General features: G+C 36.3%; 4 protein-coding genes across 5 annotated transcripts; 2 read left to right on the forward strand and 2 right to left on the reverse strand.

Annotated features, from left to right (window-relative positions):
* Positions 1-1,301: 1,301 nt before the first annotated feature.
* Positions 1,302-3,473, forward strand: LOC130723316 (cationic amino acid transporter 5). Its single transcript, XM_057574313.1, has one exon. The coding sequence runs from the start codon at positions 1,536-1,538 to the stop codon at positions 3,303-3,305; it is 1,770 nt and encodes a 589-aa protein (XP_057430296.1). The 5' UTR covers positions 1,302-1,535; the 3' UTR covers positions 3,306-3,473.
* A 489-nt stretch (positions 3,474-3,962) lies between these two features.
* On the forward strand, positions 3,963-6,868 carry LOC130726841 (pentatricopeptide repeat-containing protein At4g20090). The gene has a single exon (XM_057578160.1). The coding sequence runs from the start codon at positions 4,224-4,226 to the stop codon at positions 6,159-6,161; it is 1,938 nt and encodes a 645-aa protein (XP_057434143.1). The 5' UTR covers positions 3,963-4,223; the 3' UTR covers positions 6,162-6,868.
* An 871-nt stretch (positions 6,869-7,739) lies between these two features.
* On the reverse strand, positions 7,740-11,485 carry LOC130723747 (uncharacterized). 2 transcript variants are annotated; one of them, XM_057574870.1, is made up of 8 exons: positions 11,237-11,485; positions 10,983-11,132; positions 10,333-10,509; positions 9,960-10,051; positions 9,815-9,879; positions 9,563-9,677; positions 8,180-8,293; positions 7,740-8,091 (listed from the first exon to the last, which is right to left on the reverse strand). In XM_057574870.1, the coding sequence occupies exons 1-8, from the start codon at positions 11,400-11,402 to the stop codon at positions 7,960-7,962; spliced, it is 1,011 nt and encodes a 336-aa protein (XP_057430853.1). In that variant the 5' UTR covers positions 11,403-11,485; the 3' UTR covers positions 7,740-7,959. The 2 variants fall into 2 exon arrangements, with proteins under 2 accessions (XP_057430853.1, XP_057430854.1); XM_057574871.1 differs by having other exon boundaries at positions 9,563-9,665; positions 11,237-11,484.
* Positions 11,486-14,680: 3,195 nt separating this feature from the next.
* LOC130726258 (uncharacterized) lies at positions 14,681-18,402 on the reverse strand. Its single transcript, XM_057577504.1, has 8 exons — positions 18,160-18,402; positions 17,936-18,085; positions 17,106-17,282; positions 16,544-16,635; positions 16,399-16,463; positions 16,151-16,253; positions 15,096-15,206; positions 14,681-15,006 (listed from the first exon to the last, which is right to left on the reverse strand). The coding sequence occupies exons 1-8, from the start codon at positions 18,323-18,325 to the stop codon at positions 14,875-14,877; spliced, it is 996 nt and encodes a 331-aa protein (XP_057433487.1). The 5' UTR covers positions 18,326-18,402; the 3' UTR covers positions 14,681-14,874.
* Positions 18,403-18,646: the final 244 nt, after the last annotated feature.

The raw sequence follows: 18,646 nt of genomic DNA on the forward strand, positions 1-18,646 counted from the left end.
GCATCTGGTATATTGTTGATTAGCATCTCGGATTAATTTACAATTAAACGTTTTACTTGCATATAAACTCTTTTGAGCTTATTTCGACAAACTTCTCAAATAAGTTTATGAGTATTCTAGACCTTAATTAAGTGTGTGTTTGGATATCAGTTAAGTGCAATGTGTATAGATTTACATCAATATCCATTAGAAGAGTTTTGTTTACATTTTACTTTAAAATACGTGCTAACAACCAGTTTACAATTAGGCTAAAGGAAATTTAAAGAGTGTTCCAAACATACTTTTAGTGTGCCCACACTTCCACACTTATTTCTTCACATCCCAATTTCATCCATTCAATCAAAGACCCTGTTATTTTCTGATAAAAATTGCTCAAGATCTTGACTTTTGTGGTTCTGAATAGTCCTATATTTCTGTATATCTAAGTAAGCTTTTGTGAAACTACTTTCCTTTTATACTAATTAACTCTTCCATATATGTTAGTATATAGGGTTAAGCATTATATTAGTCCCTGTCTTTGTGTCGCCGTCTGACCTAGGTCCCTTGCCGGAAAAATTATTGTAAAAGATTTTCTTGTTTGTAAATTGTTTGGGGCGGGTCCTCACCGGAGCCCGAAACTCCGACGAGTGATGATTTGGATTGCTGACTGAGATAAAAATGCTTATGTGGATTTTAAAAATTAATAAATAAATTACACATCAAAAAATTAAATTAAATTAAATCAAATTAAAAAAAATAAAATCAATTAAAAAACTAACCCTAATTTAATTAACAAAAACTAATTAACCCAAATTCTCAATCAAATTAGGGTTCTTCTTCTCCTCATCTTTTAATTCCAATCCCCCTAGCATCAACACAACTTCCTCTATCTCTCTCCACCCAATCAAACCACTCATAGCCATAAGTCCATAACCACACTCATCTCCATTCTCTCTCACACACACACCATGAATTCAGCCACCACCGTCTTCTTCAACCATTCCTGCATCTTCTTATCGTGTGTAACCACCTTCCTGGGCTTCTTTCAGATTCAAATGTAACAGAGCAACACATCACCTCCCCAATGGAGCCCAGAAGGCATACTCCCGAAAACGACATCTCAACCTCACCGCCACCATACCCACCCACTCCCCACCGCCAGCATTGCTCCGGTGAGGACCCGCCCCAAACAATTTACAAACAAGAGGATCTTTTACAATAATTTTTCCGGCAAGGGACCTAAGTCAGACGGCGACACAAAGACAGGGACTAATATAATGCTTAACCCTAGTATATATGAGGAAGTTTTTGTCCAAAAGTAAAATTTAGCACCATAATATCTAAATAAGCATAGGCACCTCTTATTTGTAATGTGAGGATGTCCATCAATTGAATGCATTGACGAGTTGAAGAAGTGTTTAAATTCCACACCAACTGACACAATAATTGAAGACACTTAGGAAGGGATTTCTATTTATTTCATAGCTATCTGCTTATTTTCCTCCATGACACCTTCCAATCTACACAAGAGCTTCAGGAAATACACAATCTATTGAATGGCTTTCAATAATGACCCTGAGCCACAAAAAAGCTACTGGAGATGGAGCAAGCAAGATTTCTTACCAGAGGAATCCTTTCAGAGCTGGAACAACTACCTTCATGCTCTTTCACAAACATGGTTAAGGTTCAAGGATCGTCTCCAGAGCAGATCAGATGATGCAACTGAAACAGAAGAGCTCAGAAAACAAAGTGAGCATGACATGAAAAGATGCCTCAACTGGTGGGACCTTATCTGGCTCGGGTTCGGTGCGGTGATTGGAGCAGGAATCTTTGTGCTCACTGGTCAAGAAGCTCATAACCATGCTGGACCAGCCATTGTCTTATCCTATGTTGCTTCTGGCATCTCAGCAATGCTTTCTGTCTTCTGCTACACAGAGTTTGCAGTGGAAGTTCCAGCTGCAGGAGGGTCATTTGCTTATCTGAGAATTGAGTTAGGAGATTTTGCTGCTTTCATAGCAGCTGGGAACATTCTTCTTGAAGGCGTTCTTGGAGGTGCAGCAGTGGCAAGATCATGGACATCTTACTTCACAACCCTTTTGAATCTTCCCAAGAATTCACTTAGGATCAAGACAAACCTCAAAGATGGATACAACATGCTGGACCCTATAGCTTCTGTTGTTTTGTTAATTGCTGCAACAATTGCAGTGATCAGCACAAGAAAAACCTCACTTCTCAATTGGATAGCATCTGCAATCAACACAGTGGTGATCATATTTGTGATCATTGCAGGGTTTGCTCATGCCAATACCTCAAATTTGACACCTTTTTTACCTTATGAGGCTAAAGGGGTGTTCCAAGCTGCTGCAATTCTTTACTTTGCATATGGAGGGTTTGACAGCATTGCAACCATGGCTGAGGAAACAAAAAATCCATCAAGGGACATACCTATTGGCCTTATTGGGTCAATGTCGATTATCACAGTGTTGTATTGCTTAATGGCACTCTCACTGAGCATGATGCAGAGGTACACAGAGATAGACACAGAAGCAGCTTTCTCAGTTGCATTTCAGCAAGTAGGAATGAAGTGGGCAAAATATGTTGTTGCTTTTGGTGCACTGAAGGGTATGACAACAGTGCTTCTGGTAGGAAGATTAGGACAAGCGCGTTACATAACTCACATTGCACGTTCTCACATGATCCCTCCATGGTTTGCTCTTGTTCACCCCAAGACAGGAACACCAATAAATGCTACACTCCTGATCACAGTTTTAAGTTCCTGCATAGCTTTCTTCACAGGCTTGGATGTGTTATCTAGCTTGTTATCAGTGAGCACACTCTTTATCTTCATGATGATATCTGTTGCTCTTCTGGTGAGGAGGTATTATGTGACAGGAGTCACACCAAGAGAGGACATGTTAAAGCTAGTTTTCTTCTTGATGATGATTGTTGCTTCCTCAATGGGGATTTCAGCTTATTGGGGTTTGAGGCCTAATGGTTGGGTTGGATATGCAATTGCTGTTCCTGTTTGGTTCTTGGCAACTCTTGGGATGTCAGTGTTTTTGAAACAGCAAAGGCTGGCAAGAGTTTGGGGGGTTCCACTGGTGCCATGGCTCCCATCTTTGTCTATTGCAACAAATGTGTTTCTCATGGGATCTTTGAGTTATGATGCCTTTGTAAGATTTGGAGTGTGCACTTTGGTGATGTTGGTGTACTATGTTTTGTTTGGGCTACATTCAACTTATGATATGGCTCATCAACAAGAAAAGGTGCAAATGCAATCCATCAAAGTTAAGCACACAGAGACCATTGAGAATGCAAACCCTTAGATAAACTAAGTTTGTACTCTTTATTCATAAAAATCAGAATTCACTTTCCTCAGCCCCCTTCCCTATCTTGTATGAAACTCGCCATGTTATTAGTCCTTGTATCATGAACAAAATTAGTTAAATTGCAGTCATATTACTCAATAATAAACGGAAGAATTAATTTATCTATGGATGAATGTTTTCAATGGAACTTTTGTGTGTTTAAATAGGAGTTCAATAAAAGTGAGTGGACTATTACAAAGAAAAAAACCAACTGTAAAAGCTACCTCCACATTTTTTATCTAGAATTTTTTTTTTCATATTTAATTTATGGAAGGGTAAAAATATGAATGATATCCATAATCATTCATTTCATTTTTTTTAAATCCGACTCGGATATTATTCTTTCTGAATCTGAGTAGAAAAACTCTCTCTGTCTTTGATAGTGGTGCACGGTCCTGAATGGATCTTCCGACACGATGATGCGATGTAGACACGCACAATAAGGAGGTACCCACAAAGGCACTTCGACAATCAAATCAGTACGAGAGCAAAGAGGAAGAAGCTTAAGTCTTAGAAGAACATGTTAATAAAATAAGAAATGTTTACGTAAATGAACGACCAAACATGTATTTATAAACATGGTGAGAGTCGCAATTTGAGACATTAGACCTTAACGAAGTCTTTATGAACAACTTCCAAGATGATGGTTACCTTTCGGTAACCTTTCAATTGCTCCACTCGACTAGGACTAGCTGTTAGATGAGATGAACCTCACTTGAATCATCTCAGCTCACCAACACAGTGTTCACTTAATTATGAAACATTTGGGTCGTCTACAACAATACATTATTTTCTCAGAACAACAACCGAACTCGGTGGTAGCCATAACCTCAACCTCAACCTCAACCTCAACGAAACCCCACTTCACTCCATGTCATGTCATGCCATGCCAAAGTGCTTCTCAAGCACTCACTGCGTTCACCTCTCCTCCATCTTCATCTGGGTGTTGTCTCCCAAACCCCAACACTTCCCTCTTACTCTTCCTCTTCCTCCTCCAACCAACCACCTCCTCCAGTTTCAGCTGAAATCTTCAAATCAGGTTCCCACAAATGGGGTTCTTACAAGTTGGGAGATTTATCATTCTATTCCCTCATTGAAAAACTCGCAGCTTCCTCTGATTTCGCTTCATTGGAAGAGCTTCTGCAGCAGATGAAGCGTGAGAGGAGAGTTTTCATTGAGAAGAATTTCATTGTTATCTTCAAAGCTTATGGGAAAGCCCATTTCCCTGAAAAGGCTGTGAACTTGTTTCATAGAATGGAGGCTGAGTTTCATTGTAAGCAAACTGTGAAATCGTTTAATTCTGTTCTCAATGTGATTATTCAAGAGGGTCATTTTCATCGTGCATTGGAGTTTTACTCTCATGTGTGCAAGAGTTTGAACATTCAACCAAATGGACTTACATTTAACTTGGTGATTAAGGCCTTGTGTAAGGTTGGTTTGGTTGATCAAGCTGTTGAAGTTTTCAGAGGGATTCATTTGAGGAATTGTGCTCCTGATAGTTATACATATTCTACTTTGATGGATGGGTTGTGCAAGGAGGGGAGGATTGATGAGGCGGTTTCGTTGTTGGATGAGATGCAGATTGAAGGAACGTTCCCGAACCCTTTTGTGTTTAATGTGTTGATCAGTGCATTGTGCAAAAAGGGTGACTTGGTACGTGCAGCCAAGCTGGTTGATAATATGTCTCTGAAGGGTTGTGTCCCCAATGAGGTGACTTACAATACACTTGTCGATGGGCTTTGTCGGAAGGGTAAGTTGAACAAGGCGGTGAGTCTCTTGAATCAAATGGTGGCGAATAAATGCGTGCCTAATGATGTTACTTTCGGGACGCTTGTTCATGGGTTTGTTAAGCAAGGTAGAGCTTCTGATGGGGCTTCTGTGTTGATCTCATTGGAAGAGAGGGGTCACCGTGGGAATGAGTATATTTACTCATCTCTTATAAGTGGCCTGTTTAAGGAAGGAAAATTTGAGCATGCAATGCAGTTGTGGAAGGAAATGATGGAAAAAGGATGCGAGCCAAATACTGTAGTGTATAGTGCTCTTATAGATGGTCTTTGCCGAGAAGGGAAGGCAGATGAAGCTAGGGAGTACCTAATTGAGATGAAGAATAAAGGTCACCTCCCGAATTCTTTCACTTATAGCTCCTTAATGAGGGGTTTTTTTGAAGCAGGGGATTGTCATAAAGCTATTCTTGTTTGGAAAGAGATGAAAAATAATAGCTGCAATCATAATGAGGTTTGTTACAGTATACTCATTAATGGATTGTGCAAGAATGGGAAGCTTATGGAGGCTATGATGGTGTGGAAGCAAATGCTGAGTAGAGGAATAAAATTAGATGTTGTGGCTTACAGTTCAATGATTCATGGCTTTTGTAATGCTCAACTAGTAGATCAAGGGATGAAACTTTTCAATCAGATGCTCTGTCAAGAGGCGGAGTTACAACCAGATGTGGCTACATATAACATACTTTTAAATGCTTTTTACCAGCAGAATAACATCTCCCGCGCTATGGATGTTCTAAATATCATGCTAGATCAAGGATGTGATCCTGATTTTATTACTTGTGATATTTTCTTGAAAACTTTAAGAGACAATATGAACCCACCTCAAGATGGGAGGGAGTTTCTTGATGAGCTTGTAGTCCGGTTAGTTAAGCGACAGAGAACAATAGGTGCTTCCAAAATTATAGAAGTGATGCTAGATAGGTGTTTGTTGCCGGAAGCTTCTACATGGGCCATAGTTGTTCAACAGCTCTGCAAACCTAGAAACATTAGAAAAGCCATTAGTGAGTGCTGGAGTAGGCTGTGTTGCTAATATCTTGTAAGATGTGTTATGCTACTGCAGTTTCCTTGGGCCATAGTTGTTGGTGTAGGCTCTGTTGCTAATATACTGGGATTTCTGGATGAAGGTCCTCAAACACAAGGGCCTCTAACTTTATATGCACAGATACAGTGATAAAAATCAGATGGAATCTACATTCATCAGATGAAAGTCAATGGTGATGGACTTGTGAACCAGATTACTGCATAATACCAACAGATAGAAGTGCAATTTTCTTTTGTGAGCACGTACAGAGTTCATAGGTTGCTTTGTTCTAATTGCCAAGGAAAAGAATGCAAGGTTCATATTCTGATTACACTAGTCTCTCAGAGACTCAGACCCATCATTATCTGTCCATTCCATTGGTCCGGGATCCTAGGTCTGTAAAAATATTGAAGTTACCAACTATACTCTAACCATCAGAGTTGAAGGTACAGATTGAATGGAAAAATTGTGGGGCTGATCGATGAAACCAATTGCTAAAGCCTAAAGTGTCCGCAATTGTTGTCAGAAAAACAGAACTTTTGTTTGATACTTCATTCTTGATTTTAAAACTTAAATCTGTTAGTAGATTATAACTTTTATTTTTTGTATAGATAACAATTTACTCTGTCAATGACATGCCCCATTGGCTATGTTAATTTTGATGATTCAGGATAGAGGTATGAATATGATTATTTTTTGGTTAGTGTTTTGCTCTATTTGTCAGGTTCTTGTTCCTTTCTTATCCAACTAATACGGCTAAGTTCTCAGTGTTAAACCATGCTTAATAGCTTATATGAGTGGATGGAATATCCTCTGTACTATCTTTGGTGAACCATGCTCATATCAAAACTCAAAAGGGTTGATGCTCGCAAACTTCCACACATCAAACCGGTAGCAATATAAATATCAACCTTTGTTTTGTTGCATAACACAAAAAAATCAATGATTAAATGATAAAATTTAACATGATCTAACTTTTTTCTACAGTTGAGAGAATTCATTTCCTTTCAAATTTCATTTCGTGATGATGTTAAATATCAACCTCTCATGTATTTGGTAACCAAAAAAGAAACCTCTCGTGTATGTGGTTTATATTTATTTTTCGCCAACAATTTTAAAAACAATATTTTGCTTTTATCTTTAAAACTTTATCATTTCAAAAAATAAAATCTTTAAAACTTTATGAAAAATTGTAAAACGTGACAAAATATAATATTATCATTTTTATTTTCTTTCTTGTTTTGACATTTTAAAATGAAATTATGAAAAACTTAAATACATTATTTTTCATTGTTAAAAAGTGGTAAAGACAAAATTTTCAAAACCTGGCTGTTAGATGAGCTTAAGTGACATAAACCAGTGAACCACTCCTCTATCAACTAATCAATAGCAATGCCAACTCATTCAAGCAAGAATCCTGGTAACAAAACTTTGGCTGTCTAGTATTTTCTTTCAATAAAAACATATCAACAAAATGAAAATAGAAAACAAATGAAAGGTCTTTTTACTTTTTGCACAAGCCTTGTTTAAATCCTTTATATAGTTGAACTTGCAGGTCCCAACTTAATGTTATGTAACCCTCGGAAGTGCAAGTGCCAAATTATAACCATTGAGATTTTAGCAATATTGCAGATCACTAAATCCACAAATAGAAGCATTACTAGTTACAATTATGCAAGGCAAAGTTCAGCAACCCAAGAGTCTCTTATTTCCATCATAGCCACGGGTAATAGTGTTCCATAAGTTTGTTTATTGTACAGCCTTTTATTTTCTAGTACAGGACTGATGCAGATTCTACATGCATGGCTTAAGCAGGTGCTTCAGCAGGAGAAGAGAACTTTTGAAGAACATAAACAGGATCTCCCACTTTAAGGACTTTTCCACTTCCTTTAGCAGAAGAATCGTTCCAGTTCCAGACCACGTACTGACCAAAGTATGACTGCAGAAGCAGTTAACATGTCATTTGACATCATTGAACCAATGTAATACATAATATTCAATGAAAGCCTCATAACTGAATGCCTCACCATGGCTCTATTCTTTTTGTCTTGCGGTCTTATGAGTTTACCAGACCTAAATGTCATAAGAGTTTGAAGTGGTTCACGTCCAACTATTGCCGTCTCTTGGTCGGTTGTGGTTATCTGACCATAACAAACAACATCAATAGTGCAATTTGGATACACAACTAGACTTTGTAACTAGTATGAAGACACTAAACTGCATATACTATCCATATGATAATCCAATGTATACAGGCAATAATAGTGCAGCAAGTAGATCAAAGACTAACAGGTACATAGATGTGAGTGTACAACCAATAAGAAATGTCTAAATCAGAGTAAGAAAAATAAAGGAGCTTCAAACACAAGTTTATTCAATACTGAGCCAGATAGAGATTTCATCTCTTGCCCTATAAATCCCTTGTTAGAGACCAACAACATCCTTCCACATAAAACTAATAATCGCCATAACAAAATGAAACCATAAATATTTGCGTCATCACTCTCCCAACCTCAAAGGAGAGGCCTTTACTTCTAAATTTAATTTCTAATACAGGTGTGATTGTTAAATTTAATTTTGGCACCCTCTATTCAGAAGAAGGGAGGATGATCAATTGATCTTGAGCTCCTTATAACCTGTTACTATTATGATATTTGTTAATTTCCCAAATTCACCACCACTATTTAGTTGAGTGGTATAGGTACAAGATGGTGACAAATATTATTAAAAGACATCAAAGTATACAAAGTTGAGATAACTATTCACAAGCATTGTCACTTGTCAACATGAAATGGGAACACCAAATTGAGTTTTAATTTCATAATAGAAATTCTAAAAGATACAAAACATCACACACCAGTTTTACAGGAAAAAAATAAACTATGTATAACAAGAGTAACTAATCATCAATAGAAGCAGCAAATGAAACTCAACCAGAGTAGGATACTGAACATCAAGTAAACTTGGGCAAAACGAGACATAGGTCGATCAAACACTCTATTGGAAAATCGACAAGAAAGATTCCCAAGATAACACTGCTGACAATATAGACTAGACAATTTGGAGAGACTCGACACTGTTACCTATGGTTTGAAGAGGCTAGGAGGACCAAACTAAGCATGGATGATGAGAGGAAAATCCATGCCAGAGCAAAATACAAAAAGGGTTAAGTAGTTCATCGAGGACCTAGGACTCGCATTCCTAACCAATCATTCTTCCGGATTCCCCGAACTATAAAATGACAGTCTTCAGTGGTGATCATTTTACAATCAAGAGATCGAGTCAAATAACTAATAGTAAATTAAAGAACCAGCTAAGGACATAAAGAACAAAATCAATTGACAGTAACGAAAAGATATGGATATTGGGCAACACCAATCCCCCAGGATCAAGAATAAAGAACTCTTCACCTTACAACGGCCACACATCTTGGATCCCAGAAATGAAAACCTGCCTATCTTGATCTCTGACCATAAATCTTCAGCAAATGGTTCACAGCCTTCAACGAGGATACTGCACCATGAACTACCCAAATCTCAATGATGTAATCTATAATCCATTTAGATCAATTCATTTCAGTACAATCTGATTTAAATTAGTAACAAGTATTACTAAACAATATATTTACTAGAGTAGACAAAAAGACATGGAAAAATCAATACTTGGCTCTAAACCGATTGATATTTATGGGTTCCTCAAGTAGCTCGTTTAGAGCATTCAATGAATCCTGAAAGTCACAAATAACAAATACTGAGTAACGATTCAGCATATAAGTAAATTTGGACTTCATTTCTCAACTGGACTGACCTGAGATGAGAGTAAGAATGGATAACCATCAGTGAACAAGGTTGGATGATGTCCCTTAACATAATCAGGATCCACTTGTCTAACTTCTGAAGCTGCATTAGGAAACATGGAAGAATTTCGTAACAATTCCGGGGCTTTGAAATAAATATTACACTCGAGAGCTATCATGGCTATTTATGCTACCTGATGCACTTATGTGAATCATACATGTCAATATGAATATACAATGCCCTAAGTTAATCCCTGCAATGCTAATGTGCTCTTGAAACAGTTATAGGCCTTAAGAATTCATTACATGTCTAAAGTAACATATCTTTCTAAACAATTTTGTTCTCATTATTTTATTCTAAGGTTTCATAACTTCAAGACCTACCAGTATTGAAGCGGACCAGTTGACTGGGTTTTCCCAAAAAAGCTGAGAACCACTGTGATGCTTCAGATCCCTCATCCCAAGCAGATCCAGTCCATTCCCATACTGAGAAACCATTTTTTAATTCTGGTTGTTTTCCCAAACAAACCTTGAGAGGTTGCATCCCAGGTGCTTTCAACTCTGTAATATGAACATAGTGACATTATATTCATCTACTAGATAAAAGAAAAACAATCATGAATTCGTGATCATGAGAAATGTGCAGAGAAAGAGATCATGAGTCAATACTAAGTTTGGAAGAGCTTATTTGCACTGATTTATAGTATAATCGCTAATTAAGTGTTTGGATAAGCTTATAAAAACAAGACATTAGATTGTTTTGAACTTATTTTCATAAGTTGCCGCCTAGAATAGTTTATCATCTAACTACTATAAGCTATTTTGAGCTTATTTATCAAATTATCTTATACCATAAGTGTGATTGGAAACTTGTTCGAAACCACGGTGAAGCCAAAATCATAGTGGACAGAAGCAAAAGTTAATGGAATTTGCGTCTGTCAACTGTGATTTTGACTTCATCGTAGTTTCCGAACAAGTTTTCAAACATGCACTAAATTGCTTACACAATAAAACCCTAAGCAAATGCAATATACCCATAAAGGAATCCTCTGGAGCTTGCCAATCTTCAGCAAATGCCTCATTTGGCAGATCAACATGAACCAAAGCAAGCTTGGGTTCATTCCTCTGACTGATTGCCTTCCCTCTGGAATTCACCACCATCCATTCTCTATCCCACCGAAATCCTGCCAAGAGAATAATTGAACATGTCAAGTCAAACCAAAAAATCTCTTAAATATTAAAAAACGAAAAATAATAATAGAGGGGTATGTAGTTTGTTTATAAATACCAGCAGGAGTGAAGGGAGCACTGGAAACAGAAATTCCACGGCATGACTTGATTGGATATACAAAGATGTCTGAAACTTTGCCTCCTGGTATTTCTGTTGTTGTTGCTGATGCTGTTATTGTAAGAATTGGTGATACTGATGCTCTTGCTGATGCTCCTGCCCCCATTTTTTCTTGCAGTCTAGATAGACTAGTAGTTAGATGAATTAAATAATATCATAGGAGTCGTACAGGCACTCACTTTATGTGTCCTATTAAAATGAAAATGTGACCTATATTTACATTTATAGAAAACTGAGTGTTACTAGAATTTTTTATAATATTAACATAGGATAGCATTGTACGGGTTTCGATTAGCATCACTATATTTTTTAACTAACACCACCATATTCATTATTCAAATTAATTGCAGATGGTATGAGTGAAAATAACTTTCATACATTGATAGTTGACAATCATTTCCACTTCCACTCCAATTTCACCTCTTTCTTCGTTCATATCTCTCTTTCCTTTTTTTCCCCTTTTTATTTCAATTATACTTTTTTCTTCTTTCTATCTCTATTTCCTTCCTTTTCATCACATTTCTCATTGTAGTAATAATATTAATGGAGTGAAAAATACCCAAATAACACAAGTGAATCATTCACACTAGGAGTGCACACAAGTTGGATGGATGGATTAGATTTTTAGTATTAATAAAGTCTGAACGAATCAAAACTATTTAGGTTAATTTGGGTCATATTTCAAGTGTTTTTACCTTAAAAGTTAAAACTTGAACCAAACAAAACTGACGATGTTTAGGTTGAATAAGACGGGCTAACCGGATGGCTATTAAAATGATAATAAATATGGAACATCAAAAATAAATTAAAAAACTTATTAAAAATTTGAAAAAATTGGTAAACTTTTCTATTGGAGTATATTTCACAAAAAGTATGAAAATGACACAAAAAAATGTACTAAATAGCACAAAATAGTACCATGTAGTTATTTTACTGCTGGGGAAAATAAAAAAAGTTATTAAATAAAGGATTATTAAATATTCGGGTATCAGGTTGGTTTAGATGGATGCATTTCCGAACCTGAGACCCAAACCGAGCTTGGTTGGATTGCCCATCTGATTTAGGGATGGCAATGGGTAGGGTTTGGGTAGAGTACTATAGTACCCATCCCCATACCCGCGTTTTCAAAAATTACCTGTACCCGTCCCCATACCCGCGTGGGTAACAACTTGAATGCCCGTCCCCGGACCCTCTGGGTACCTATATGCCCGTACCCGTGCCCATTACCCGCAATTTAGCTAACCAAATTTTTTTTTTCACTATTTTTGTTAATGGAAAATAAAAATACAACTAACTTTTTAAATAAAAAACACTAATAAAAAAATTATCCAAATACTTAACAAATAAATTAATAAAATCATTCGACTAAGCATTTTCTAGAAGAAATAAGCGAGAAATATATAATTTTAAATTTATAATATAGTCTTAAAGTTGTAGGTTATTAACTTACTAGTATTAAAAATATGTGTGAGTAAATTAGCAATGATTATGAATACCTTAAATACTTACCTATATTTTTTTTAAAAAGTGTAAGTTTGAAAGCTAGAACTTAAGTTAATTGGTTCATATATTAGCAAATAATAATAATAATAATAATAATAATAATAATAATAATAATATGTGTGCGGGTATGGGGCGGGTTGGGTACTATAGGACCCATACCCACACCCGTACCCACTACTTTTTGTGGGTAATTACTCATACCCAACCCCATACCCATCTAGCGGGTTTTTACCCTACCCATTGTGGGTATTTTTTGCGGGTACCCTATGGGTCCGAAACTCATTGCCATCTTTAATCTGATTACCCGTTTGCCTAATCCAATCCACACTTTTATTGTCAGATCAGGTGGGGTTGAGTGAGTTGATCGGACCTACCGGCTCATGTGAGTGCACTCTAGTTCACACTCTTCTTCCACTCACACTAAGAGAGATAAGAAAAGAATAGGTAGAAATGAGTGATATGATATAAAATATTATTGGATGGAGGCAGAGGAGAAAGCCCACAATTAAAACAATCCCGACTTTCAAATTACTGTCTCCATTTTTCTTTATTTATGTGAATATGATCTTACCGTTGTAAAGACAAACAAAATTTAGACTCGTCTTTCTCAAAATTCGACACGTGAAAGGCTTTGGAATTGGATATTGTCTCGTTAGGGTGTGGTAGCATTTGGGGTAGGTTGTGGTCCAAGAGAAAAGATTATTCAGTATGTGATCCAAAATCTAATGTCATTTGTTTTTAGTAGATTGGGGTTGTATGTCAATAAATTAGAAATGTTTTAAATTGCACGTCAATGACATGATTAGTAATGATTTGCAACTTCGATCATTATTTACAAATTAGAGAAAATTGATAGTTTGATACTGACTTTTTAAGGGTCCAGTCCATATATATCTATCTACATATCTTTTTTTTAACCGACCTACATATCTAAAATTCACTTGAGAAGTATGGGGTTGTCTAAATGACCCATGATAATATTTTGGTTAAATAACTCAAAATCTAGGTGGACCAATCACATTCAAGATAATTAGCTGAAATTTTTATATTTTATTAATTTATTTTTTTAAGGTTAAATATGTTTTTGGTCCCTAACTTAAACACATATATGTAAAAAGGTACTTGAAAAAAATATAAAGATTTTAGTCCTTTGAAATTTTATTTTTGATCTAAAACGGTTCCATGTGGATCTTTTTACATCTATTTCAATCTCTCAAAAATTTCTTCCAACAAATTACATCCTTCTCTCCCCTCTTAATGATAATATGAGTTTTTGATTATTGGTTGGAAAAGCTTTAAAATATTTAATTTCACTCAATAAAATATGAAGTATTAGAACTCTTTGATGAAAATGTTGATTATCAACCATTACTTAAAAATACTTGAAAAATACTTTAAGTGACTCTGCACAATATAAAATTCAATTCATCTGATAAAATTTATTAATAGAGTGCGTCACTATCACTCGTGTGTATAAATATAATTAAGAAAAAAGAAAAATACCAATGAGTTAAGATGATGTTAGATCAGTTAAGTGACAAACAAGGGAACACTCTACTATCAACTAATCAATACCATTATACCAACGCCAACTCATTCAGCCAAGAATCTTAGTAAAATCAAAATTGGCTGTCTAATACTTTTCTTAATAAAAACATATCAACAAAAGGAAATTAGAAACAAATGATGGGTTTTTTTACTTTTTGCATAAGCCTTGTTGAAGTTCTAATATCGGAGTGCTACTAACACTCACTATAACACTCTTTTCAACACTCTCTTTTAAGCCAATAAAAGAGTGTGTTAAAGTGAGTGATAGTAGAATTTCTCACAAGCCCCAACTTAATGTTATCTAACTATTTGGCAAGCATTTAGCTCTTCTAATTTGAAAAACGATGGAGGTTTTAACAATTCTAGATTGTTAAATTCACAAAACAGAAGTATAAGCATTACAAGTCACAACTATGCACTGCGAAATAATCTCTCATTTTTATCATGGGCACTACTAAGAGTGTTTGATAAACTTGGTAGTCTTAAAATTTCTGGTACAGGACTGATGCAGATTCTACATACATAGTTCAAGCAGGCATTTCAGCAGGTGAAGAGACCTTTCGAAGAACATAAACAGGATCTCCCACTTTAAGGACTTTTCCACTCCCTTTAGCAGAAGAATCATTCCAGTTCCAGACCAAATTCTGACCAAAGTAAACCTGCAGAAGAAGTTCACATGTTACTTGATATCATTGAAGCAAGGCAATATTCATCGAAAGCTTTATAACTGAATTTCAGTCTCACTCACCGCGCCTTTGTTTTTGCCATTTGGTCTTATGACTTTGCCAGACCTAAATGTCGCAAGAGTTTCAAGTGGTTCACGTCCAGCTATCCCAGTCTCTTGGTTGATTGTAGTTACCTGGCCATAGCAAACAGCATCAACAATGCAAGTTCGATACGTTACACAACTACTTTGTAATTACAGGGAAAATATTACTAAAAGACAGAAAGCAACTCACTTGTCCATGAAAAAAAAAAACTAGGTATAACCAGAATAATCATCAATAAAAGCAACAAATGATACTATATCAGCCTAGGATCCTAAATATCAAGTAAACTTGCGATCACAAACTCTATTGAGAAATGGACAAGTATGATTAACAAGAAGACATTACTTGTAATATACCACTAGATAATTTGAAGAGACTGAGCACCATTCACTATTGCTTGGAAAGGCTAGGATGACCAAATTAAGCAAGGATGATGAGAGGAAAAACCATGCCAAAGAATCACACATTTTGAGCAAGGTCACTAAAAAATTGACCAAGTGGCTGAATCAGCTATGAACATATATTATCTACCCAAAAATGACATGGCAGATGGAGGAAGGCAGAGAAGAGTGGAAACAATGTTGGCCGGAAAAAGATAGGAAAACGAATCATCAGTTGGAGGTCCACTGGGTATGAACAGTTGAGCTTCCCCTCTTTAGACTCTAATCCCATGTTGAGAGAGAAAGAGAGAGAGAGGTAAACAAAGAAAACCATGAGACATGAATCAATGCACACCATAGAAAACTGAATATATATTAGACTAATCATGAATAAACAGTTCCCGTATTTGATGTATATACAATGAATCTAACCTAATTATTCCTATGTGCATGAACCAGGTCCGCAAATTAAGCTACAAAACTAATAAGTACATATCCAACAATTGTGAAGTTTCATAAAGTTGTGTCTAGTTTACAATGTTGTAAAGATGATGACAGAACAAAAGTCTTCAGAAAATGAGTTTACAAGTGTGAATCTTCCTATGGAGCATATTGGCCATATGATTGGTAGAAAATTATAAAGAGCACTTCACCTTACAACGGCCGCATAGCTTGGATCCCAGAAATGAAAACCTGCCTATCTTGATCTCTGACCATAAGTCTTCAGAAAATGGTTCACAACCTTCAACTAGGATACTGCAACATGAAGCGTCAAAATCTCAATGATGTAATTTAATAATCCAATTAGACCAATTCAGTAAAATCTGATTTAAATCAGTAGCAAATATTATGAGCTAATATATTTACAAGAGTAGACCAAAAGACATGGAAAAATCATTACTTGGGTCTAAATCGATTGATACGTATGGGTTCCTCTAGATGCTCGTTTAGAGAATCCAATGACTCCTGAAAGTCACAAATGACAAATACTGAGCAAATATTCAGTATATAAGTAAATTTAGATTTCACTTCTTAATTGGACTGACTTGAGATATGAGTAAGAATGGAAAACCATCAGTGAAGAAGGTTGAATGATGCTCCTTCACATAATCAGGATCCACTTGTCTAACTTCTGAAGCTGCATTTGGAAACATTTAAGAGTTTCAAAGAAATTCGGGACTTTGAAATAAATATTACACATTATATCAAACGCTTTTACACCATAAAATGCTCAAAGTTGGAAGAGTGAAGGCATTATGAAGGAGTCTGAGCACTTGGTGTTGCGGTAACTCAAAAAGGAATTAGAGACTTAAAATTTAGTAGTTTTGTTCTTTTTCAGTCAAGAGACTAAAAATCAAAACACATCAACAGAGTTTCTTTCAGAATATGGGTCACAGCGGTTGCAACTTGCCTGGCTAGCTATTTTTGCAAGCCACAGAAGCTGCTAGCAATTGCAGCCACAGGACTGGAGGCAGATAACAATGCTCGCCAGCCTTCTCATTCAAAACCGAAAAAACAAAAAAAAGCATGTCTAAACTAACATATCCTTCTAAACAATTTTGTTCTAATTAGTTTATTCTTGAAGGTTTCATAATTTCAAAGACCTACCAGTATTGAAGCGGACCAGTTGACTGGGTTTTCCCAAATAATCTGAGAACCACTGAGATGCTTCAGCTCCCTCATCCCAAGCAGACCCACTCCATTCCCATACTGAGAGACCATTTGCAACTTCATGTTGTTTATTCAAACAAACCTTGAGAGGTTCCATTCCAGGTGCTTTCAACACTGTAAAATGAACTTAGTGACACCATATTCGATTACAAAAGAAAGAAAGAAACAACCATGAATTCACAATCATGCAAAATGTGCATAGAAAAAGTGTATCAGCATTTCAATTAGGATCACAAGGAAATCGTCCGTCAAATAAGAAACGAAAATTTTAAACCCCATATTCTAAACAAAATGCAGAAACTGAAATTGCAAATCATATCCAAACTCTCCAAGATATCAAAAGAGAGGAAACAAAGTGCTCAAGCAAAAGCATATACTTTAACATAATAAGAACATTAGATCTGATGTCCCTGGTATAACAGAAATTTCCTGCCTTCCTGGTGGCTTCCATAACCAAGTAGGAAGGAGTTAAATTGGAAATTAAAACATTTTCACAAATCCCCATCAAATTCTTGTTTTCAGAAGCTACTTGGCAACTAACCCAGAACACAAAAGTACATGCATGTGAATCAAATCAAGAGGGCTCAACATCCACCTTGCATGCAAAATCTTTTCAATGTGAATTATGCCCAATCCCTAAATCAATTCCAAAATGTATCTATCACTGAATCTTTCATGAACTAATATGATTAACCACATACCAGTGCTAATGCATGTAAGAATTCAGATAAAAAAACAAACTCTGAAGTAAGAAAATGTAACCTTACCCATAAAGGAATCCTGAGAAGGTTCCCAGTCTTCAAGAAAAGCCTCATTGGGCAATTCAACCTGAACAAAAGCAAGCTTTGGTTCAACTCTCTGAGTGACACCCCTCCCTTTCTCATTCACCACCATCCATTCCCGATCCCAACGAAGCCCTGCCAACACAAGAATCAAATCAAACAAACCTCAACAAGAAAAACAACAGAGAGAAGAGAAGCTAAACAAATACCAGTAGGTCTGAGGGGAGCACTGGGAAGTGAAATTCCACTGCATGACTTGATTGGGTAAATGAAGATTTCTGCAACTTTGGCTCCGGGAATAGCAGCTTCGGTTGCTGCAGCTGATGCGGCGGTTACCGGTGATGGTGCGGTGGCTGATGATGCTGCTGCTCCCATTGTTTGTTTCTTCCGAGGTAGAGGTGTCTCAGTTCGAGGGTGTTAAGGTGGAATGGTGGATAGAATACAACAGCATTCTCGGTGGCACGAATTTATACTAGGATTCCATAGCAGCAGCCACGTGACTAGAGTGAAACACATGGAAACACGTTACCATCATACAAATCTAATGGTTACATTTGGAAAATTAATTACAAAATAAGCAAGTCTTGAAATTGACAAGAAACTTTATTAAATGCATGTTTGTTTTCAATTTTAGCACTTCTAGATGTGGGTCAATCATCCATCTATCTTTCCATAAGCAACTATATTTGTTGCGTT

The sequence above is a fragment of the Lotus japonicus genome, chromosome 6, assembly GCF_012489685.1.
Source record: "Lotus japonicus ecotype B-129 chromosome 6, LjGifu_v1.2".
Classification (NCBI taxonomy): domain Eukaryota; kingdom Viridiplantae; phylum Streptophyta; class Magnoliopsida; order Fabales; family Fabaceae; genus Lotus; species Lotus japonicus.